Source organism: Triticum urartu, chromosome 1, assembly GCF_003073215.2.
Source record: "Triticum urartu cultivar G1812 chromosome 1, Tu2.1, whole genome shotgun sequence".
Classification (NCBI taxonomy): Eukaryota; Viridiplantae; Streptophyta; class Magnoliopsida; order Poales; family Poaceae; genus Triticum; species Triticum urartu.
Genome location: NC_053022.1, coordinates 529,797,246 through 529,822,623, shown reverse-complemented (window position 1 = coordinate 529,822,623; position 25,378 = coordinate 529,797,246). Strand labels below are relative to the sequence as shown.

The following is a 25,378-nucleotide window of genomic DNA, read 5'->3' as shown; positions in this document are numbered from 1 at the left end:
GGAGGGGGAGAGGTCTCTTCTTCATCCTCCTCGTCTTCATGGGAGGAGTGCGTCTTGGATTCATCGGATGATGAATCCGACGCCTCCAGGCGCCGGGCACTCTTTCGAGTCCCCGTGGCCTTCTTCTTGGCCTTCTTCTCCGGCACCACATAGGGTGCCGGAACCAGCAGCTTCGCCAAGCGAGCGTCCGCTGGGCCTTCGGGCAAAGGAGCCGGACAGTTGATCTGTCCGGACGTCTCCTGCCAATCCTGTCAAAGGTAAGGGAGCTTAGATCCCGCATGGAGTCAAACTATGAAAAACTAATACCCTGTAAAAGGTAAAAACAGCTTACCGCACTAGCGTGACGCTGCATGCTAAATCTGCGATCCTCGGTAGCGGATGCGGGGCCTCGGCGCCCTTGAAAAGCACCTTCTAGGCATCTTCGTACGTCGTGTTGAAGAGCCTGCTCAGAGTTCGGTGCTGCGCCGGGTCGAACTCCCACAGGTTGAAAGCCCGTTGTTGACACGGGAGGATCCGGCGGATGAGCATAACCTGGACTACATTGACAAGTTTGAGCTTCTTGTCCACCAGGGTTTAGACGCATGTTTGGAGTCCGGTCAGCTCTCCTTTTTTACCCCACGACAGACCCGTCCCTTTCCAGGAGGTGAGCCGCATAGGGGGTCCGGATCGGAACTCGGGGCTGCGACCCATTCAGGGTCGCGCGGCTCGGTGATGTAAAACCACCCCGATTGCCACCCCTTTAGGGTCTCCACGAAGGAGCCCTTGAGCCATAGGACGTTGGGCATCTTGCCCACCATGGCGCCTCCGCACTCCGCCTGGGTGCCGCGCACCACCTTTGGCTTGACATTGAAAGTCTTGAGCCATAGGCCGAAATGGGGGTGGATGCAGAGGAAAGCCTCGCACACGATGATAAACGCCAAGATGTTGAGGACAAAGTTCGGGGCCAGATCGTGGAAATCCAGGCCGTAGTAGAACATGAGCCCCCGGACAAATGGGTGGAGAGGGAAGCCCGGTCCGCGAAGGAAATGGGGGAGGAACACCACCCTCTCATGGGGCCTAGGGTGGGGATGAGCTGCCCCTCTTCGGGAAGCCGGTGCGCAATGTCGTTAGACAAGTATCCGGCCTTCCTCAGTTTTTTGATGTGTCCCTCCATGACGGAGGAGACCATCCACTTGCCTCCTGCTCCGGACATGGCTGGAGAAGGTTGAGGTGGGGTGTGCGGACTTGGGCGCTGGAGCTCGAGTGCGCGGAAATGGATAGGCAAAGGAGGAAGAAGGCGTGGATGAAAAGGTGGATCCTTATCCCCTTATATGGGCGGACGCGACTATGCGTCCCCACCATCCTGGTAAAACTCGCTTATCTCCCAAGCGCCGTACTCAATGGCGCGGTTGGGTTACCCACGCCCGTATTGATGAGAATCCTGGAATAAGGGGACACGATCTCTGCTTTGACAAGACGTGCCAAGGAAACCGCCTCGCTAAACGCGCTGAGGTGGGACAGTAAAATGATCCGAATAAAGACTTGGCCGTGGTGTGATGTCACGCTACGGAATACGTCAGCAGATTAGATTTGTGTAAATATTATTCTCTCTATGGCAATATGTGGAAACTTATTTTGCAGAGCCGGACACTACCTTTGTGTTCAAAATCTTCTATGAAGTACTTGGAGGAGGAACCCGCCTTGCAATGCCGAAGACAATCTGCGCGCCGGACTCGTCATCATTGAAGCCTGGTTCAGGGGCTACTGGGGGAGTCCTGGATTAGGGGGTGTCCGGATAGCCGGACTATACCTTCGGCCGGACTCCTGGACTATGAAGATACAAGATTGAAGACTTCGTCCCGTGTCCGGAAGGGACTTTCCTTGGCGTGGAAGGCAAGCTTGGCGATACGGATATGTAGATCTCCTACCATTGTAACCGACTCTGTGTAACCCTAGCCCTCTCCGGTGTCTATATAAACCGAAGGGTTTTAGTCCATAGGACGAACAACAATCATACCATAGGCTAGCTTCTAGGGTTTAGCCTCCTTGATCTCATGGTAGATCTACTCTTGTACAACCCATATCATCAATATTAATCAAGCAGGAGTAGGGTTTTACCTCCATCGAGAGGGCCCGAACCTGGGTAAAAACATCGTGTCCCTTGTCTCCTATTACCATCTGCCTAGACGCACAGTTCGGGACCTCCTACCCGAGATCCGCCGGTTTTGACACCGACATGGACCCTCCCGGTGGACCCCCGGAACCCCTTCGGTGGTCCCGGTACAATACCGGTAACCCCCCGAATTGTTCCGGTGACCGTATGATGACTTCCCATATATAAATCTTTACCTCCGGACCATTCTGGAACTCCTCGTGACGTCCGGGATCTTATCCGGGACTCCGAACAACATTCGGTAACCACGTACATCTATTCCATATAACCCTAGCGTCATCGAACATTAAGTGTGTAGACCCTACGGGCTCGGGAGTCATGCAGACATGGCCGAGACAACTCTCCAGTCAATAACCAACAGCGGGATCTGGATACCCATGTTGGCTCCCACATGCTCCACGATGATCTCATCGGATGAACCACGATGTCAAGGATTCAATCAATCCCGTATACAATTCCCTTTGTCTATCGGTACGATACTTTCCCGAGATTCAATCGTCGGTATCCCGATACCTTGTTCAATCTCGTTACCGGCAAGTCTCTTTACTCGTTCCGTAACACATCATCCTGTGATCAACTCCTTTGTCACATTGTGCACATTATGATGATGTCCTACCGAGTGGGCCCAGAGATACCTCTCCGTTACACGGAGTGACAAATCCCAGTCTTGATTCGTGCCAACCCAACAGACACTTTCGGAGATACCCGTAGTGCACCTTTATAGCCACCCAGTTACGTTGTGACGTTTGGCACACCCAAAGCACTCCTACGGTATCCGGGAGTTGCACAATCTCATGGTCTAAGGAAATGATACTTGACATTAGAAAAGCTTTAGCATACGAACTACACGATCTTGTGCTAGGCTTAGGATTGGGTCTTGTCCATCACATCATTCTCCTAATGATGTGATCCCGTTATCAACGACATCCAATGTCCATGGTCAGGAAACCATAACCATCTATTGATCAACGAGCTAGTCAACTAGAGGCTTACTAGGGACATGGTGTTGTCTATGTATCCACACATGTATCTGAGTTTCCTATCAATACAATTCTAGCATGGATAATAAATGATTATCATGAACAATGAAATATAATAATAACTAATTTATTATTGCCTCTAGGGCATATTTCCAACATATGTACCAGTAGCTATGTGTTTGATCTCTCTCTCGTGTTCTTGATTTGGCACGATCTTGATGTATCGCGAGGTTTGCTATTATAGTTGGATCTTATGTTTCTCCTCCCCTCTACTCTCTTGTAATGGATTGAGTCTCCCCTTTGAAGTTATCTTATCGGATTGAGTCTTTAAAGATTTGAGAACACTTGATGTATGAATTGCCGCGCGTATCTGGTGACAATGGGATACCACGTGATTCACTTGATGTATGTTTTGGTGATCAACTTGTGGGTTCCGCCCATGAACCTATGCATAGGGGTTGGCACACGTTTTCGTCGTGATTCTCCGGTAGAAACTTTGGGGCACTCTTTGAGGTTCTATGTGTTGGTTGAATAGATGAATCTGCGATTGTGTGATGCATATCGTATAATCACACCCACAGATACTTGAGGTGACATTGGAGTATCTAGGTGACATTAGGGTTTTGGTTGATTTGTGTCTTAAGGTGTTATTCTAGTATGAACTCTAGGGCTGTTTGTGACACTTATAGGAATAGCCCAACGGATTGATTGGAAAGAATAACTTTGAGGTGGTTTCATACCCTACCATAATCTCTTTGTTTGTTCTCCGCTATTACTGACTTTGGAGTGACTCTTTGTTGCATGTTGAGGGATAGTTATGTCATCCAATTATGCTATTATTGTTGAGAGAACTTGCACTAGTGAAAGTATGAACCCTAGGTCTTGTTTCCTAGCATTGCAATACCGTTTACGCTCACTTTTACCACTTGTTACCTTGCTGTTTTTATATTTTCAGATTACAAAAACCTATATCTACTATCCATATACCACTTGTATCACCATCTCTTCGCCGAACTAGTGCACCTATACAATTTACCATTGTATTGGGTGTGTTGGGGACACAAATGACTCTTTGTTATTTGGTTGCAGGGTTGCTTGAGAGAGACCATCTTCATCCTATACGCCTCCTACGGATTGATAAACCTTAGGTCATCCACTTGAGGGAAATTTGCTACTGTCCTATAAACCTCTGCACTTGGAGGCCCAACAAAGTCTACAAGAAGAAGGTTGTGTAGTAGACATCAGGCATTCATATAGAGTCATACTTTGTTCTAGTATTGAGTTGTAATCATTGAGTTGTAAATAAATATAAGTGTGATGATCATCATTCATAGAGTATTGTCCCAAAAAAGAGAAAGGCCAAAGAAAAAAAGGCCCAAAAAACAAAAAAAAGGGGGCAATACTATTATCCTTTTTCCACACTTGTGCTTCAAAGTAGCACCATGATCTTCATGATAGAGAGTCTCCTTTGTTATCACTTTCATATACTAGTGGGAATTTTTCATTATAGAACTTGGCTTGTATATTCCAACGATGGGCTTCCTCAAAATGCCCTAGGTCTTCGTGAGCAAGCAAGTTGGATGCACACCCACTTAGTTTCTTTTTGTTTATCTTTCATATATTTATAGCTCTAGTGCATCCGTTGCATGGCAATCCCTACTCACTCACATTGATATTTATTGATGGGCATCTCCATAGCCCGTTGATATGCCTAGTTGATGTGAGACTATCTTCTCCCTTTTTTTCTCCTCCACAACCACCATTCTATTCCACCTATAGTGTTATGTCGATGGCTCACGCTCATGTATTGCGTGAGGATTGAAAAAGTTTGAGAACATTAAAAGTATGAAACAATTGCTTGGCTTGTCATTGGGGTTGTGCATGATTTGAATACTTTGTGTGGTGAAGATGGAGCATAGCCAGACCATATGATTTTGTAGGGATAACTTTCTTTGGCCATGTTATTTTGAAGAGACATAATTGCTTAGTTAGTATGCTTGAAGTATTATTATTTCTATGTCAATATTAAACTTTTGTCTTGAATCTTTCGGATCTGAATATTCATACCACAATTAAGAGAATTACATTGAAATTATGCCAAGTAGCATTCCACATCAAAAATTATGTTTTTATCATTTACCTACTCGAGGACGAGCAGGAATTAAGCTTGGGGATGCTTGATACGTCTCCAACGTATCTATAATTTTTTATTGTTCCATGCTATATTATATTCTGTTTTGGACATTATTGGGCTTTATTATACACTTTTATATTATTTCTGGGACTAACCTATTAACCGGAGGCCCAACCCAGAATTGTGTTTTTTGCCTATTTTAGGGTTTCGCAGAAAAAGAATATCAAACGGAGTCCAAACGGAATGAAACCTTTGGGAACGTGATTTTCGGAACGAACATGATCCAGAGGACTTGGACCCTACGTCAAGACATCAACCAGGAGGCCACGAGGTACGGGGCGCGCCTACCCCCTGGGCGCGCCCTTCACCCTCGTGGGCCCCCTGTTGCTCCACCGACGTACTCCTTCCTCCTATATATACCTACGTACCCCCAATCTACCAGATACGGAGCCAAAACCCTAATTCCATCACCGTAACTTTCTGTATCCACGAGATCCCATCTTGGGGCCTGTTCCGGAGCTCCGCCGGAGGGGGCATCGACCACGGAGGGCTTCTACATCAACACCATAGCCCTTCCGATGAAGTGTGAGTAGTTTACCTCAGACCTACGGGTCCATAGTTATTAGCTAGATGGCTTCTTCTCTCTTTTTGGATCTCAATACAAAGTTCTCCCCCTCTCTTGTGGAGATCTATTCGATGTAATCTTCTTTTGCGGTGTGTTTGTTGAGACCGATGAATTGTGGGTTTATGATCCAGTTTATCTATGAACAATATTTGAATCTTCTCTCAATTCTTTTATGTATGATTGGTTATCTTTGCAAGTCTCTTTGAATTATCAGTTTGGTTTGGCCTACTAGATTGATCTTTCTTGCAATGGGAGAAGTGCTTAGCTTTGGGTACAATCTTGCGGTGTCCTTTCCCAGTGACAGTAGGGGCAGCAAGGCACATATTGTATTGTTGCCATCGAGGATAACAAGATGGGGTTTATTTCATATTGCATGAGTTTATCCCTTTACATCATGTCATCTTGCTTAAAGCGTTACTCTGTTCTCTTGAACTTAATACTCTAGATGCATGCTGGATAGCGGTCGATGTGTGGAGTAATAGTAGTAGATGCAGGCAGGAGTCGGTCTACTTGTTTTCGGACGTGATGCCTATATACATGATCATACCTAGATATTCTCATAACTATGCTCAATTCTGTCAATTGCTCAACAGTAATTTGTTTACCTACCGTGAATACTTATGCTCTCGAGAGAAGCCACTAGTGAAACCTATGGCCCCCGGGTCTATCTTTCATCATATTAATCTTCCAATACCTAGCTATTTTTATTGCCTTTTATTTTACTTTGCATCTTTATCATAAAAATACCAAAAATATTATCTTATCATATCTATCAGATCTCACTCTCGTAAGTGACCGTGTAGGGATTGACAACCCCTTATCGCGTTGGTTGCGAGGATTTATTTGTTTGTGTAGATACGAGGGACTCGTGCGTAGCCTCCTACTGGATTGATACCTTGGTTCCCAAAAACAGAGGGGAATACTTACGCTACTCTGCTGCATCACCCTTTCCTCTTCAAGGGAAAACCAACGCAAGTGCTCAAGAGGTAGCACACACCTATATGAGTCTGATTGTCGAACGTCGCAATCTATGAGAGTAGGGTTCTCTCTAGTAAACTCATAAAATGTCACGGAGCATGACGCATAAGCTCCACCCGCGGGGAAGACCCACGGTAGCCTAGTATCGATTAAGGCTTTATGTGAAGCTAGATTCGCACAAAACTTGCAGTTCAAGGCCCAGTCCACTGTTCAAGTTGCTTACTAGTCTAGCATAGAGTTCTAGGTGGAAGTTCAACTTATCAGTCTCCACTGCAATACCGGTATATCAAATAGTGTTTTGGAACCAAAGGCAAATTGTTGTGTGCCTCTGGGATCTGGTGGGGGATTGCTGGAATTTTGTCTATTGTGGGACAGCCCAATAACTATTTCAGAAATTCCTAAATAAATCCTAGAGGCCCACTTATCCCATTTGTGCAAGGCAAGAGATACTACTAAAGTTTAGTCCCACATTGCTAGTTTAGTGGGAGTTGGACCTCCTTATAAGGGAGGTTCTTTCCCCACTTGTATGAGCATGAATACAAGAGGGACATCCACGCGCGCTCCTCCTTCGCCGCCCGCCTCGCCACGCCACGCCACGTCATGTCATGTCATGTCACGACGCGGGTTGCGGGAATGAGCCAAGCCGATGTCTAAATTTTTGCCACACACTACGGGTGTACGAAAGGCCACTCGGGAGCTGGAAAGTTTTTGCTGTAGTGGACATTGAATACGAACGCTGCACCCTTCGGCTGCTGCTTGTTCGTTTTGTCTCCCGCATTCCCTTCAGCTCCCGGCGCAACCTCTCGCCTTCTTCTCTTGCGCCTATAAAAGGGAGGTCGCTCCTCTTAGAGAGACGCACCAGAACTTCTCCTTCCTCTCGCCACCGGTTCCAATCTCTGAGCTGCTGCTGTCTTCCTCATCCCGGCTTGCGGCGTGCACCGCGAGTCGGGACAGTAGGCCTCCGAACCCGCACCTCTTTGAGTCCTGTACAGGAGAAGGGTGATAAGGTTTTTTGGGGAGCGCTCGGCGCGACTACTGACTTCTTCGTCATGGAAGCCCCGGACTCCGACAACTACTTCCCCGACGTCGACAACCTCCTCGACGACATGGCTGGCGAGGACACCGACCCCAAGTCCAGTACTGTAGCAACTGTTGTCACGTATGTGTTCTTCTTCCTTCTGTTAGTTGTCATGCCACAGTTTTCTCGTACTAGTACTTGCCCTACATGTGTTAGCTTCTACTCCATATATGCAACTACCTCTACTGCCTGCTCTAGATATGCTAGGCTACAGTTTATATATGCAGATGTTATTTACCTTCTCTTTGTCAGAACGTATGACTCGTTTTTATCACTGCTATACTAGTCGTGCTTTATCTAGTATTTCCGTCAATAAAATCATTCAGTAAATTGCTCATATTCCCAACAATAAACGTGTATCCATTGTACCAAATGAAATGAATTCATCGGTCGGCCATGTTGGCATGTTGTCATTCGTGTATCCCCACCTAAATACATTATTCAAAGCGGCAAAGGCGAGGTAACAAGAGTGCGCTAGCGTGCAGGGAAAGGTATTTGCGCGAAGACACGACAACCACTTTTTTATGAGCGAATCTAAACAAACAAACACACACACACACAGAGGGTGTGTGTGAGAGAGAGCTCATTTACAAGATTCATAATTGTAGCCCTAGTCGTGTGATCTTCATTGCAGAAAACACGAGCATCCCTAGAGTCACAAAATTTCCAAGGAATAGAGAAAGGGACCGAAGGCCAAATGTCATAGTTGAGTCCAACCGGCTAAGCCATGTTATTGCAGCAAGTGAATGTGGTGCGGTAGCCCACACCTGAACTGCAATCGGGCAATGAACGGACAAGTGAGTAACATCCTCCACTTGGGCATCATGTCGACGATAGATTGAATCATTAGTGATCATCTTTCTCGTGGAGGTTGTGCATGGTGTTGAGACGATCCTTAAAGAGGAGCCAACCAAAAAATCTTGACCTCAATATGAACCTTGGAGGACCAAATAAGCTCGGCGAAAGGATCGACGCCGTCCTCATCGGTGAAGATGGAATAGGCCTGTCTAGAGGACAAAGGTGTGCCATGCAGGAGGAACCTGTCATCATAAACATCATCTGGGGTGAAGTTCTGCAATAAAGATTGACGAAGTCGCCACAGGTACCTAATAGTAAACTTACATATCATACCACTAAAAGAATAGCATCATAATTTTTAAAGTAAATCTAGGAAATATGCGAGCACTCGTGCCAGGACTTAAATCCGGATGGGCTGGTCCCACTACAAGAAAACTAACCATTTAAGGTATACTTACTTTGCTTGTGATGTAAAACTTTGACAGTCGAAATCCCGGTGGGCTGGTTCCACCATATTCGTTTATCCAAAACATATTATCTCTTAAAATGTGTATATTATCTCTTATAATATGCACGTTTTAAAAACATTTTTATATTATGGGATGAAGGGAATAGTATTTTTTTTCTTACTCCTGGTCGTTGCTGGAAAATCACAGGCCCACACTGTTTCAAGAAAAAGAAAAAAAGTCACAAGGCCCACATGTGCCATGGTCAAAGCCGCGAGCCCGCGATCGATAGACGCCCAACCCACCACCCCCACAAACAAGAACAGCCCCGACGCTCACACAAAAAAAGCCCGCACCACCTCTCCTCCCCCGCCGCCACCGCCACCGCCGGCAACCACCGGATCCCGAGAAGAAAGAGCCAGCGCCCGGCGAAGCGAAGCGGAGGAAGAGATGGTGGGCGCTCCGTCCTCGCCGGTGGTGAACGTGTACCCGCTCGCCAACTACACGTTCGGCACCAAGGAGGCCAAGATGGAGAAGGACACCTCCGTAGCCGACCGCCTCGCTCGCATGAAGGTCAAGTGAGTGCGCCTCCCCGCCGTCCCCCCTCCCCCGCCTCCCTGATCCAGATGTGCCCCTGGCCCTGGTGTCCTCTTCTCCCGGAAACCCTAAACCCTAGAGCTCGCATCATATGCGGTTTTTGTTGGGTCGAAGACCTCCCTCGTCAGTGCCACTTTCTTGCATATTTTAGACAAAATTTGAGAATGCCTTATTTTGGCCCTTATTTAGGTACTGTCGAAGTTGCTTCATTACTGTTCATGAAGTCTACTGTTTTTGCATCTGTATGTATGTCAATACATGAAATTTCGTTATTGGAATGGCTTTAAACTTAGGGTGTTGACTTTAAGTAATGCCGAGCAATCTGTTCAAGTAATACCTTGGCTTCAGGTGCTTTGTGCCTCTGTGTAGTGCCTGTACTGGATGTGTGTTGCAAGGGAACTACAATAACAATCACTAGATCTTACTGGCAGCTCTAGCTTTTGAGCATAGTGCTTGGCAGATCCCTTTCTTGTAAGGAAGTAACTGGTAACTATTATGGAGCATTGTACATGATAATTTGTTGGAATACTAGCCTGGAATGTCAAGCTAATATGTATCATATCATATTTCATAAAGAGAGCCCATATAGATTCTTGTGCTGTTTCTTCAACTGGTTGCTAGATTTATGTACATTCTATGTTGTCTCCTAAGTATCCCCTGAACACTTGGCTACTCTGCTAAGTAGTGTAACCTTATTCTGTCAAATGGATCATCAGTTAACCCACTAATTACTTGTGCAAATGACAGCTACATGAAAGAAGGAATGCGGACAAGTGTTGAAGCAATTCTATTGGTATGTTTGTATTCATCCATCTCATAGTTACTGTTATTTGCATTCTTGTGCCTGAAACATCCAGTTGTCAGCAAAATTCCTGCAGTTACAGTGGGTTATGGCTGTAGTAATTTGTCAAATAAACTGAAATATTCACTTGGATTGTCTTATATAGGTGCAAGAGCACAACCACCCCCACATACTGTTGTTGCAAATTGGAAACACATTTTGCAAACTTCCTGGTGGACGGTTGAAGCCTGGAGAAAGTGGTGAGTTTTTGGTTGCTCAGCTTTTCTATCATATCTTTCTTATTTGGTACCATCATGAGTCTTTAGCTGTTCACTCTTGTGACTGGAATCCTGCAGAAATTGAGGGCCTGAAAAGGAAGCTATGCAGCAAGCTTGCAGTTAACTCACCTTCCTTTCCACCTAACTGGCAGGTAATGAACCAAGAGGAATTCAGTTTCATTTTTGTTAATGGTGAATGACCATATCTCATTACTTGTATTTTTGGGCCTTCAAGTTGTATCTGTTCACTTTGTACCTTGCTGGATCATAGTTAACTCAGTAGTAGAGAAGGTTATCTGCATCTAGAAGAAAGAAAAATTGAACTTCCATTTCAGCGCCCCATAACCTGTTCACTTAACATGGTTGTTATAGTCATTCCTCATTTAAGTCATGCAATAATAACATTATATAGCTCCTTATGGCCTATATTGTGGCTGCACCTAAATTGGAACATTACCTTGTGTGTTAATTACAGAAAATCGTTAACACACTTTCCAGTGTTAACTGCGTACTGTCATACTGGCGCATGCTATCTTCTTTGCGTCTACACGTTTGTACAACAAGGTTCTAACTTTTGAGCGGATGTCTCTGTAATGGTTTTGATGTATTCACCAAAATATGAAGTATGTCGAATCAGGGAGAACTTTCCTGTCCTAGCCTCTGCTTACCGTAACTTTAGGCTCCGGTTTTGTTAATTATCATGCTGACTTTGTTGTGGTGAGATCCATGTAAATGATAGATCTGTAAACTGTATCCATTCAGATAAAGTTCTAATATGCTTGTTACTTTCAGGTTGGAGAGTGTGTTGCTGAATGGTGGAGGCCAAACTTTGAAACCGTGATGTATCCTTACTGCCCTCCACATATAACAAAGCCCAAGGTACACTCTTGAGTTTTTCTTGTAACCATCTATTATTAGGATTTGGGATTCAGGAATGGAAATGACCAATTTGATGAACAGGAGTGCAAGAAGCTTTTCATTGTTCACCTAACTGAAAGGGAGTATTTCGCTGTTCCAAGGAACTTGAAGCTACTTGCTGTTCCACTGTTTGAACTGTATGACAATGTTCAGGTAAGCAGCACTCATCTTATGGTGAAAGTTAACTTTTAATGCTGTTTGGAAGCACTGTACCCATCCCTCAAATATATGCCTTCAGGTTCTGTTTGGCTGGGAACCAAGTAGGATGGAATGGTTAAATCGAAGTGTTTGGAACGAAAAATACAATCATTCCAGATTTTGTTTGGTTGAGGGAATGCCATTATTGAATGGGATGCTTCCATTCTGTGGTTTGTTGGAGGGACGCATGGAATGAATATAGTTTGAGTCCCTTCTTGATATGAAGGGTAATGTTGCCTCTTGCATACGTGTAAATTTCACCAATAGCTCATTTGAATTTTCAGGAGCATTTCATTTGTATTTCCAGCACAAACAATTAATAATAAGCATGCACACGCATGACAAATATAGACATCAGACATAAACACTGCCGAAAGTTTAAAAGTATGAAGCACCGATTTATGCTGTACCAATAACCGTTCTCTACAATAGTCCATGCAACCATACGAAGTTCATATGTAAGGCTTCACAAAAACTAGTCATCCAAAGTTCTTCATGACATACCTAGTCACCCAAACCAACTCGTTAGACAAATTAAAGAAATAATTGTAATGTAATGTACGCGCATGACAAATTAAAGAAATATTTGTAATGTACATGAACTGTAAAATATAATCTCACAGTGGTGAGCAATGTAACAACAATTAACTCTGGAATGTGCCTCGAAATCCAACAGATACCTGACCAATTAACTAGCTAGGATTTTGTTTTTGCATGCATACCTTGAGCTTCATTTGTCTGGCCATTTCCATGATATTCCCTTGCTCTTCGGAAGCCCACCTTTGCTCCTTCCTCTGCTCGCGGTTCTGGTCACCTCCTAGTCTCCTAGCAGATGCCGAGTCCCATCAGCTGCTACGCCCAGCATCTTGCCCATAGCAGCTCCAACCCAGCAGCTGCCCAGCACTCCAAAAGGAGTGCTGGCCCACTGCTTCTACACCACCTAGCGACGGTTGCTGTCTCGCCTCCCATTTACAGCCACCAAGATGTGTGTGCCGCCACAGAGATGGACAAGAGATAGGGTTTTCTTTTTTGTTTACAGTGAGATAGAGACCACATGACGAATGAATGCAGCAATGAATTGGTCGTTTAGGCCGATTTTGCGTTATCAACATGTTGTGAATCTGGGCGAACATTCCTGTTTGTGGGACCATCTTATTTTCATTCTGATTTGCTGAGTGCTCGCAACGAAACACCAGGATGGTACCAATATCTGGAACCATTCCATTACATACCTCCAACCAAGCACACTAAAAAAGGGCCCCAGTGATAATACCTTTTTCTTCACAAAGATGTATCCCACTACAAGCAATTTTGTTTTGCTTCACTATTTTGTTCTACTTTCCATCTATATTTGACTGAGAAAGTACCCTGTCCTGTCCAGTTAAAAACCTGCAATATAAGTCATTTTTGGTGCTGTCAATACTGGCTTAGTTGTTAAATATCCATATGGATATTTACTCTGTAGCCAGGTGATAGGAATAGGATCCTTGAAACCTGCAGTTTTCTTTTTGTCATTTCATGCGACCGTGCAGAGTTTGCTTTTTTTTTTACAGTGCTTTGCATATTTCCATGTGCAGTTTAAATTTTGTTATTTCATGATGCTTGTATGAAATAGTCTGAATTTTGTTCTGTATGTGGATGCAGCGGTATGGACCAGTGATTTCCACCATCCCGCAGCAACTGTCCAGGTTCCAGTTCAACATGGTGAGCTCGTAATCAGTAGTGGTGATGAGATGTGAAGATTAGTCCAGTAAGATGTATTGAGATGGATCTTGGACGAAGCACCAAACTAGATGCTGATCAACTTAGCATGACTCCTTATTTAGGCGCCAATTTTCATAAACTAGATGCTCATTCCGACTGTCTTTTATTTGGCGATGCATGCTGTTCATGCAGCTCAGGCTGGTTAGATACGTGGTGTATTATTATTTGGATGGTAATCGGTTGTTGCTCCGGCGCGCTAATCTGTTCATGTGTATGTACGTACGTACGTAGCAATGCACGTATGTCTGTATGATTGCTATGGTCTCCTGTAGTAGTAACTACGGTGCATCGGTTCTTCGTCACTGACGCTATGCATTTTATACAGTTGCTGGCTTGTCTATGTCTGTATTATCACTATATACTTATATTTTCCTCCTTTTGATCTCACATGCCACAACGCCAGATCACAGAGATTGAGTGACACCAGCCGGTAACTCGGTGCAAATCCGGCCATGAAGCATCTATAGCCGGACTTGCAAAACCGTCCTCCCTAAATGTCTGTGTACGGCCATGGAGCATCTATAGCCGGACTTGGCAAATCCGGCCATGGAGCATCTATAGCCGGACTTGGCGTGACCCTGGACAGTGTTGGACGGCTCCTCATATGTCCTGCCGAATAGCCACTCTCATAAAAATCATCAAATCCATGCATATCTATCATACACATAAATATCACATATAAATAACATTGTTTGTAGTGAAACACATAGTTTAAACATAAAATTTATTGTAATTGCATAATTCAAACATTAAGCTCTTTGATTTTCATTGTGGTAGTTGCACATGCATCTGTTGGTCTCGAAGATTAAATCTGAATCTGATCTACATCTTGTTCTCCAGATTTCTCAATAATATTGGGTTCGGGTTGCCCCTTCATCCTCGTCCTCAACTATTATATTGTGCAAAATAACATAACATATCATCAGCTGCCACAAAGTCTTCGATTCCCACGTCACTGCAACTCCATGGACAATTCCCAGATGAGTTTGGAGCACTCTGAATGCTCTCTGCACATCCTTCCTAGTTTTTGTATTGTTGTAAAGTGGCTTTGTTTGTTACCACGAGGATTGGATATGGTCTTCATAAACGTTGCCCACTGATAACAGATATCAGCAGCAAGGTAGTATCCCATATTGTAGTCGTGCCCATTGACAGTGTATTTGCACGGCGACACTTCCCCATTACAAAGTCTTCTAAACACGGGAGATCGCTGAAGCCCACTAATGTTGTTGTGAGAACCAAGCATGTCAAATCCACAAGTCCTTTTGATGTCACTGCTGAGTATGATGATGGCCTTTTTGTTCTTCCATTGTCAACACGTGCAATCAATTGAACTGAGGATACCTGGAAAACCTTTAAACCCATAACACCCAATCAACAGATTTATTTTCATTAATCTATGCTAAATCATGAAACCTGACATAGCCCGTAATAATCTGCAGAGCATGGTTGGTGGGAGCAACATGGCTAATTTAGAGGATTTGTCTCCTTTTCCACCTCTTCCGACTTCCATGGGCATCACAAGTCTTCCAACCTTTCAATGGAGTACATGGCAGCAACTCGGCTAGCGCTCATAGGCGTCTTGGTGGCGTCATGCTCGTCGATCATGTCGCATATAGAGGCGACCCGGTAGGCAATGGTGGGGTTCTTTACCGCGGTGGCGCGCTGCTCGCCGTCGACAGCCATGGCAACACGCGAGGTGAGGGCGAGGAACAATGCTATCGAGGTGACGATGAACGAGGGATTCGACCACAGTTATATAGAGGAGGCTTCACCCAGCTCGGACAAGTCAGTGAGCGCCGTCTGAATTACTGGTTCGCGTATCTACTTGCTTATCTTGAAGAGATCGCTCAACGGCGCACGCTCGCCGTCCACCGACCAGCCACCCGTCGCCGTCGCCGCATCCTCGGCCGACCCGAGGCCAGCCCGAACGCCGCACCCGCCGAGCAGCGCCCTCCAGACCCCCCGGTCCGGCCGGCAAGGCATCGCGCGCACCACGCTCACCGCCCCGTCGACATCGCCGCCACGGCAGAGCAGGTCGACCAGGCAGCCGTAGTGCTCCGGCGAGGGGCGGACGCCGTGGTCCCTCTGCATCGCGTCGAACGCCCTGCGCCCTTCGCCGACGAGCCCCCCGTGGCTGCACGCCAGCAGCACGCCCATGAAGGTGAAGCGGTCGGGCCGGAAGCCCTGCCGCTTCATGAGGTCGAACAGCCTGAGCGCGTCGCCGGCCCGCCCGTGCACCGCCAGGCCCCTGATCATCACGTTCCAGGCGAACACGTCCTTGCCGCGCATCTTGAAGAAGACGACGAGCGCGCGGGCTACGTCGCCGCACATGGCGTACATCTCCACCAGCGCCGTCCCGACGGCGGCGTGGGCCTGCAGCGCCGGCGTCACCAGGTTGGCGTGCACCCACCGGCCCATCCGGAGCTTCCGGAGGTGCTCGCAGGCCGAGAGGAGCGACACGACGGTGAAGCTGTTGGGCGTGTGGCCTTCGAGCAGCATCCATGGGAAGAGGCGGAGCGCCTGCGAGAACCTGCCGTGCCTGGTGTAGCTCGAGAGCACGCAGTTCCAGGACACCAGGTTCCTCTCCGGCATCCGGCTGAACAGGCTCCTCATGCCGGCGAAGTCGCCGGCGACGGACAGCGCCCTCAGCATCGTTGTCCAAGACACCACGTCCCTCTCCGGCATCTCCGCGAAGAGCTCCTTGGCTGCCGCGATGTCGCCCGACCTGACGTGCACGGCGAGCATTGTGTTCCACGACACGACGTCCCTGTCTGGCATCGCGTCGAAGACCTCTCGCGCGGAGCCGACGTCCCCGGCCTTGGCGTGCTCCGCTATCATGTGGTTCGACAGGCCCACGGACCTGACGCGCAATCCGTCGAACAGCCTCCGCGCGTCGCCCAGCGAGCCGCCGCCGACGGAGACGTAGAATGCGAGCAGCGAGCTCCCGACGGCCGGCACGTGGTCGAGCCCCTCCTTCAGGACCCGGCCGTGGACGCCCTCGCCGCGCCGCCGCGCCCGGAGCCGCGCGCACGCGTCCAGGACGTACGGGTAGGTGAATCCGTCAGCCACCAGGCCCCGGCGCGGCATCTCGTCGAACAGCTCCAGCGCGCGCTCGTGGGGGCCGTGGTAGGAGCGCCCGCGGATCATGGCGTTGTAGAGGGCGGCGTCAGGCGGCGCCCCCGACCGGAGGAACGAGGAGAAGAGCAGGTCGGCGTGGGCCATGTCGCCGACGTCGGCGGCGCGGCGGACGAGGAGGGCGGGCAGGCCCGGGAGGCGGTGGAGGGAGGATGTGAGGAGGAGGCCATGGATCTGGTTGAGCTGCCGGCGGGTGCAGTTCTTGGCCACGGACGAGAGGCGGGCTTCCAGGAGGCTCATTGCCGCCGCCGACGTCAAGATTTTTGCTGTACTAGTTTTTCTCAGAGTGAGAGTGTAGTTTGTTAGGCAGATTTGATAATTTGACATGGCATTTGAGGATGTCATTTAAATTTTCAATTTCCACGAAAATCTGTATTGTTTGGGGCCATTCTAAGAAGATATCATGACTCACGTTATATGTTTTCGCAAATGATCATATTTTCTGAAAACCATGAGAATACATTTGACAAGCGTATTCTGAACTGACAAGCGTATTCTGAACTGACTGATATTGTGGAGTCATGCCATGTCATGGATCAAAGGTTGTTTGGCCTCCCGCCGGCGCCGCCGTCGGTCCGCTCATCTTCGGTGGCCTTAGGGCCATGGGAGCGGAGTGAATCTCGGCCCTTGACGGTGAAAGGGCTTCGTTTTTAGATATTTCTTCGAGTTTTATTAGGGTTTGTATCCTGTTGAGTAAGACGAGACGGCGGCGGCTTCCTGAAGATGGAATAAGGTTCTTCACGTTTAGGCCCCGTTTTCGGTGGTGCTTCTAGCATCGTCGGTGGACGTGTGGGGTTGTGTCTCCGGCAGATCCGTCTTTGATGGATTTGCTCGGATCTGTTCGTCGTTCAGCTTTGTTCTTGTGTCTTCAGGTTGGATTCTTCTGATCTACGCTACTCTTCATCGGTGGCGATTGCTGTTCTATTGCGCTGGTCCTATGTGACCTTAGCACGACGACTTTCCGACTATACTACAACAAATTTTGCCCGGCTCCGTCAAGGGAGGGGCGATAATAGCGGCTTCAGTGCTTGTAGTCGTCGCTAGATGGTCTATGGATCTGGACGTAGTTTTTATTATTTTTAGTGTTTGTTGTACTATCATAATTGAAAATGAATAGATCAAAATTTTTACACAAAAAAAGGTTGTTTGGTTACATCATGAAAAAGCCCTATAAATTTCCAAGAAGGTGAAAACGTTTCTATCAAAGATTCAATGTTAAAGGAATATATATTTTCAAAATCATAGTTTATTTATTTATTGTGGATAATAATAGTATAATACTCCCTCCGCCTCATAATGCAAGATGTTATTACATCCAAGGTCACATATTGGATGTAATAACGTTTCACATTATTAGATGGATGGAGTAGCCGACTTCTACTAAACATATGTTAACTCGTGTATCCATTTTATAGGAGAATGTTATATCTTCAATCAAAATGATTCTCATTTTTATTCAAGTCGCAAAGGGCTCATATTATTTTATTGAAAAAGAGGTCGGTTTTAGCAGAGCCAACGTCAGCTAACTTATAAAATTAAAGCATGAAGAAATCTCAAAATCATAAAATGGGCTAAAAATTCAAAGTTTGCATAATTTTTCTATATATGTGGCCAAAATTCCTTTTTTGGGAAAAACTGAAATCATTCTCGTAATTCTAAACATATTGAATGATGAATATGGGGAATTTTCAGCCAGTTTAAATTTGCAAAAATGTAGGATTTAGCCAAATTTTCTTCAAAAATTTGAAGATTTCAATAAACTTTAAAAATACAGTAATTCGAAACATCTTAAACGATCAATTTGGAAAATCTTCAGCCGATTAATAAAACATCTATGCAAGTCCATTTTGAGTTCGGCTCGGTTCGGCTCATGTCTAGTCGACTTAGCTCAAGCCGACTCTAATGTGAGCTCAGGCTAAAAATCATTTCACTACTTTGTGTCTATGACTGGTGGGGCTTGGTCGTTAGAGTTGTGTTCAACCGGAGATTTTGGGTTTTTGTTACCGGTTAGTCTTAGAGTTGTGGTTTTTGTTAAAATCTTGAGTTGTGGTTTCGTGATACCTTAGCCCCCAAAGTCGTGTATTTGTTCCATTTCTTCTTGTGTGTGTGAGTTTTTCCGGGATTATTCAAATTTTACAAATATATGTTTACTAAATTCTAGAAAATGGGTGCACTCATTCTAGTAATTTTGTCATATTGCAGCATGTTTATTTAGTTGATGTTGCAGCTTGTTTGACTTGCCAGATCCTAGAGATGCAAGGACAGAATAGCTTTGCCTTTTCGTTTGTAAGGGTTTGGACATTACACAAATTGTCACCAAAAAGTCGTTTGGTTACATCATAGAAAAATGTCATGAACCTCTCCAATAGCTTGTAATCAACGAAAACCTTTTGTATAAAAGACAGATTCTCTATTGATTTCGTAGCAATGAAAAATCTTCAAATATTCCTTAACAACAGTAGAAATGGAACGACAAATGTAGAAATACAGTTCCAGTGTAGTGTGCGGTAGTACAAGTTAATCAAATCGTGCTAGTTGCACCGCTGCGTCATTCTGCTTGTATTGGCAGCAGTAGAGCAGGTAAAATCAACATGAACGGAATTAGTGCAATTAATCGCGGCACAGTTTGATTCCACAAGCCACGACGAGCGCGCATGCATGCATGCATGCATTGCACCGACAAGTTTCTAGTCGAGCGCGCCGCCGTGGACACCGGCGGCCGGCGCGAGGCCGACTCCGTCGCCGACGCCGTCGTCACCTGGCCTGGGCTTGACGACGTCGACGAGGAAGTCGAAGAGGTCGGTGTCCCTGACGGCGGCGGCGACGTCCTCGGCGTGCACGGTCCGGCGCCGGCCCTCGAGCGTGGCGGCCCAGGCGGCCTGCGTCAGCTCGGCGACGAACAGCTCGCACGCCCTGGAGAACACCACGGGCGCCTCGCCCGAGATCATCCTGGCCCCGGCGCCGTCGCCCCCGCTGCCGTCCCCCGCCGACCGCTTCATGATCTTCTTGATCCGCGCCAGCGGCAGCGCGTGCGGCCCCGTCCTCGCCGTCGCCCCGCTTCTGGACACCCCCGAGTACGGCCTCGAAATCCTCATCCTCTAGATCGCCGCCGACCCGGTGCTAGCTAGCTACCTAATCTTCTCGCCGCCGTGCAAGGAGCTATCTGTAGCTATGAGTTCTATAACAAACAAACGAACGGTGCAACCTCCAATCGAGCGCGGCCATGGACGGGATCTTATATACGCACGCCGTTTGACCCGCGAACAAGGAAGGGAGCGCGTGGTCGTGGCGGCTGCTGTCCATGGCCGGCCCGCAACCGGAGGTGGCCGGGGCCGGCAGTTTCGACAGAGACCGGTATGATTGATCTTTCGCGCATGTAGAGATTCGCGTAAACAAATCATGGGAGACGGTGGTTGGGATCGCGATGGTGTACGAACGCGGGTAGATAAATGAGGGGCGTAGCTCTCGTTGGACGCTGTTGCTTGCAGCCTTGTGCTTGCGCTGCGTGAGCGCACCTGTCGCTCGGACAGCGAGAGTCTCTCTCCGTATCCACGGTCAAGGAGGCGATGGCACCGAGGAGCATCCCGGCCGTATTTTGAAGGCGTCCTTTTCGCGGTGCGTAAGCGCCGGTGTAAAGCGCAGTTTTAGCTAGTAGCGTATGTATTCTTGTATATACGTATTATGTATCGCATGTTACGGTATTGGCATTACAAGGCATACAAAACAAATGCAGTACATATGCAAGTTTGACAAAATATGGACAAATGAACACGGTACCCTATGCCAGTTGGCGCCATAGTAGCTAGCGTGTCTGCGGGCATAGAACCGGCAACACACACCAGATCAGGGCTCATAGGTTGACTTTCTACTTGTTTATCATTTTTCGACAGTTCTACTTTCCAGAACATTTTCTAAGCAATTTTTTTTAGGTGAAGCAATTTTTTTGCCTTTTTTTAGGTGAAGCAAATTTCTGCTAGTTTGTAAAATTTGGGGAGCTAGCGATTCTGCACTTGTTTTGAGAGTACAAAACGAGATGTGCGTACCTTTAACTTGGATACATGAGCAATTTTCTCGAACTAGACGGATAAAATATTTATTGGCGCTGGTAGAATGATTTTTAATCAACAATGTTTTTTTGGGGAAATTTAATCAACAATGTTGACATTATTATTCTTTGGAAACATTGAAAAGTTTTCTCTAGAAAGGAGATATTTTGTCTAGAACATGTTGCAGGTTCATTTTCCTACTGAGTTATGGCACTGGCACAAATAGTAGATTTTGAAGATCAAGATGGGCTGAATTATGGCAGTGATCTGCCCAACGCAAGAAGTTCAAGGCACAAGATGCTCGGAGATAGTTGAATGAGGTGGCACATGATTTATGTCAATTGGCCATCTACAAAGACAAGAGTATGTGCAGTTTGGGATCTCGATTCACTCACGGATATCTCGGTTATCCTAGACTGGCCAAGAATGTAATCCTTTATTATGTATAAGAAATAATTTCATATTTCGTCCCTCAACTCATCAACTAGCGCATGTTAATTTGGTCCCTCAACTTCAAAATCAAAATTCGCACCCTCAACTTTGCATGCCAACAAATTTTATACCTCCCCCTAAGCAAATTCGTGTCTGCAATGTGTCGAAGTTATGGAAGGCCTCATCCTCCTACCCGGCTGCCATCATCGTGCTTTTGTCTCCTCCCTGATGCCCCATCCTGCCAAGTTTCAAAATTCGTAATGTTGTCTCACACTTTTTTAATATATCACAAAACAGCCCTTTCCGTGGTCGCTTCGGATGCTCCAACGCCTCCCCTTGTGCAATTCGCCCTGCATATCCTCGTTTTCCTTTTTATTACCTTCGTAACCACATAACGGTCATAGGACACCAACATATTCCGATGATCTCCCAACCCAGTGACAACTTCTTGCCTTTTAGGCTTTGTTTGGTGGCTGCGGGAGGACAACCCAGGGCAGTAAACCCCGAGAGGGAAATTTCAACGGCACATGAGCTTCCACGGGGGAGTTCTCCTGTTTTGGATGGTCATTTGGTGGTCCAGGCAAGAGGAGCCGCAGCTTCGCCAGGACGAGCTGCGAGTCGCATCGTCGCGAGGGAGACGGCACGGGGAGATTCGCCACGAGTGCGTAGGCGTGGAACTTCTGCCCGGGAAAAGAGGAGGGTTCGGGCTGGGCCGACCCATGGATCGGGTCGTCCAAATGTGGCGCTGGTTCTCCCTGGCCAGAGATTCCACGTGGTTTTCACGCACCGGAAAAAGGTCAGGATCCCCGGGGGAGACCATGAAACCAAATGAGCCGATAAGAGAAGAAGCAAACTCCTTTCTCTCTTTCACCTTGTTTCTGTACCTAATTCAGTGAAATGAAATCACAAAGTTCTGTTGGCCTTTGGCATGTTTGCTCTCGAACCAATGTTTTCTTTATTTCTACCGTATCTGCCGACCCTGCATAAAGCACTCGACCAAAACAAGTCTAGGTACGAAGGGCAAGACCTTTTTTTTTTTGCGGACACGCAAAAGGCTTGCGTGCCGATGTATTAGAGGAAAGGAGAAATAATACAGAGTGTCCAGCGGCAGGCCGCGTTTACATGGGACGATGCAACTGTGCCTGGCAGGCAAGAAAATGTCGCACTAAGAAAGACAACGCCCTACATAGGAGAGGAAACTATCTCCAAATATGAGGGCAAGACCTACATTCTTCAAGCTCCTGAAGAACTAACATCTCTACATCACTCAAATTGCAACGATAGGGGATTAATCGCTACCGTGAGTAAGTCGGCGCAAGAACATGGGGCAAACGAGATTTCCCATTAGGATCACACAGATCTGCAACAATGTCGCTGGAATCTAGAAGATGTTCTGCTTCCTGGTCCTACAATTTGCAAAGCCAATTAATCTGAAAACTGCCTGGTCAACTACAGCCACCAATCACAGTTTCAGCATCTTCACATCAGGTGAGCAGCGCAGGTGAGTTTTCAGTGAACTAATTGTATGATGACAGAATCATGCATGGATTAACTTATTTGAGACCATACCAGCAATAACAGCAAGGAAATTCATTCCAGTGCCAAAACAGTTCAGTTCCAGTACCTTCATTATCCGCTTACAAAGCGTTCGGCGAAATGCCACAACGAGCCAAGCTGCCGCGGAAGCCCCCTGACGGCGGGGCGAGTCAGTCGCGGAGCACGGTGGCCGGGTCCCTGGACGGCGCGAGGCCGCCGTCGCCCTCCGGGTGACCGGGCTGGTCCTCCCAGGAGGCGGCGGCGGCTGCGGCTGCGGCGTGGTCGGAGCTGTGGATTTGGGAGTCCATGGCCTCCTGGGCGCGGTCGAGGTAGGGCTTGAATCCGACGCGGTAGGAGAGGTAGGCGAAGGCCGCGGCGCCCAGCACCACGATGCCCGACCGGATCGCGTTCTGCCGCGCCCGCCCGCCGCCCCTCATCTCTGCCTCTCTCGGGTTGACGCGACGATGTGCCTGAAGGTTCGCTAGTGTTTTCCTGAAGGTTCCAGCGTACCGTGACGCTGCAGCTGAACCAGCAGTTTCTCTTGAAGGGTTGGCATGCCGAAAAGATGAAAAAGATTAATAGAAAAAAGGTGCTGCTGCCCGGGATCGAACCGGAGACCTTCAGTGTGTAAGACTGACGTGATAACCACTACACCACAGCAGCTTCTGGTGTAGAAACGAAATCTAAGCATTTTATTTCTAATCAGCGTGATCTTTCGCCACGCCTAAGATCAGTGGCCAACCGTTTAAAGGTTTGCAGTTCTGTCAAGTCAAGTGGTCCGTATTCTTTTCTTTTTTTGCGAATATAAGTAGTACGTATTCAAAGTTACGCTGTTGTTTGGCTATAAGTTATAGCCATTTGTTAATTTTTTTGCGGGGTATAGCCATTTGTTATTTTAAAGAAACAGTAGTGAATAGTAACAATCAATATTGATTGATTGTGATGATGTACAGATTTATGTCCCCGGAAGGGACGCGCCGCACATATGCGATCATTACAAGAGATGGGATTAGAAGGACGCGTCTGTTATATTAGGACGCGGTCCGTCGGGAGAGAAACCGTATGTTGGTTTTCCTAAGCAGGGGTTTTCTTTAATTAAACTAATTAATTAATCCTAACATTCTCCCTAATCTCCGCTTCAATTATTCTTATAAACATCATCATCAACATCTTGAGTAGCCTCCTCCAAAAATCATGTAGGAAAAATATGAGGAGATATGTACAATATGCCATCAAGAACTCATTTGAAAAACCCATTGAAAAAATAAGGAGAAAATGACATATCACAATGCCTACATTACTATTGCCTCATTAAAACCTTCCATAAGGAACCATTCAGGAAAAACTTATAAATGAAAAGAGTGCCACATCAAAGATCCAAGGATCATAGACATACTATCATTCAAGGATACACTACCCCTGAACTTTGCAAATCTCGAAGTCGTTTCATACCAATTTCATTGATATACTTCTCAAATAAAGAACTTGATAATGACTTTGTAAACAAATCAACATGATTATTACATGACTTCTTTTGCAAAATATTTATCTCCATACTTTGCTGTAACTCATGGGGATCAAATAATTTAGGAGAAATATGCTTTGTGATATTATTCTTTATATAACCTGTTTGCATATGTGTAATACATGCATAATTATCTTCATAGATAATGGCGGGTGATTCCAATGATCCAATCCCACTTGAATTTTCAATAAAATTAATCATTTTGCGAAGCCATACACATTCATGTGATGCTTCAAACAAAGCAGTAATTTCAGAATGATTCGTGGGCGTAGCCACCAGAGTTTGTTTTGTCATTAGATCCTTGTTATCAATGCCAACTAGGTATCATAAGTAAATGGATCTCGGTTGTTCAATCCTTTGATAACCAAGGTCATTCTTTGCTAAAGAGAAATGATCACTATGAGTCAGACTCAATAGAATTGGATCCATTCCAAATATCGAGAATCAGGATTCTTGATCCCTCTCAATCTCGCTTTCAGTTCGAGGATCCCGAGACATGTTTTCATAGTCATCTCCGAATATTTGCCATCTCGGAATATTTTTGATTTCATTTTACTATGGTTGTACCTCCACTCAAGAAGACAAAACCAGATTATGATCTGTCATTATGGGGATCAGACAAGTATCCAACATCAAAATATGCCACCATGGTCTTATCCTGATTTTTTTCTCATTGAACAAACCAAGATCTTTGGTGCCTTGAAGATATCTAAAAATGTTCTTCACACCAACCCAATGCCTCTTCGTTGGTGATGCACTGAATCTAGCCAATAAATTTACTGCAAACAATATACCAGGCCTGGTGCAGTTCGCTAGATACATTACTGCTCCAATAGCACTGAGGTAAGGAAACTCAAGTCATAATACCTCTTCATCATCACCCTTAGGTCTAATGGGCCTTTACCATTTATGTTTTCGATGGACATGCTTTATCCATATGAAATTTCTCAAGAATCTTTTGGATATAAGCAGAC

At 46.3% G+C, this 25,378-nt stretch overlaps 3 protein-coding genes and 1 non-coding gene across 4 annotated transcripts; 1 reads left to right on the top strand and 3 right to left on the bottom strand.

The window, feature by feature from the left end:
* The first annotated feature begins 9,480 nt into the window (after positions 1–9,480).
* On the top strand, positions 9,481–14,067 carry LOC125526475 (pre-mRNA cleavage factor Im 25 kDa subunit 2-like). The gene is made up of 7 exons (XM_048691167.1): positions 9,481–9,769; positions 10,536–10,581; positions 10,736–10,829; positions 10,926–10,999; positions 11,640–11,726; positions 11,808–11,918; positions 13,608–14,067. Exons 1-7 carry the CDS (start codon positions 9,642–9,644, stop codon positions 13,677–13,679), a joined length of 612 nt encoding a protein of 203 aa, XP_048547124.1. The 5' UTR covers positions 9,481–9,641; the 3' UTR covers positions 13,680–14,067.
* A 4,913-nt stretch (positions 14,068–18,980) lies between these two features.
* LOC125526455 (nuclear transcription factor Y subunit C-3-like) lies at positions 18,981–22,660 on the bottom strand. The gene has a single exon (XM_048691158.1). The coding sequence runs from the start codon at positions 19,958–19,960 to the stop codon at positions 19,553–19,555; it is 408 nt and encodes a 135-aa protein (XP_048547115.1). The 5' UTR covers positions 19,961–22,660; the 3' UTR covers positions 18,981–19,552.
* A 258-nt stretch (positions 22,661–22,918) lies between these two features.
* Positions 22,919–23,421, bottom strand: LOC125526466. Its single transcript, XM_048691161.1, has one exon. It carries the CDS (start codon positions 23,314–23,316, stop codon positions 23,050–23,052), a length of 267 nt encoding a protein of 88 aa, XP_048547118.1. The 5' UTR covers positions 23,317–23,421; the 3' UTR covers positions 22,919–23,049.
* Positions 23,422–23,469: 48 nt separating this feature from the next.
* TRNAV-UAC lies at positions 23,470–23,542 on the bottom strand. The gene has a single exon. It is a non-coding gene; the product is annotated as a tRNA-Val (tRNA).
* Between the last annotated feature and the right edge of the window lie 1,836 nt (positions 23,543–25,378).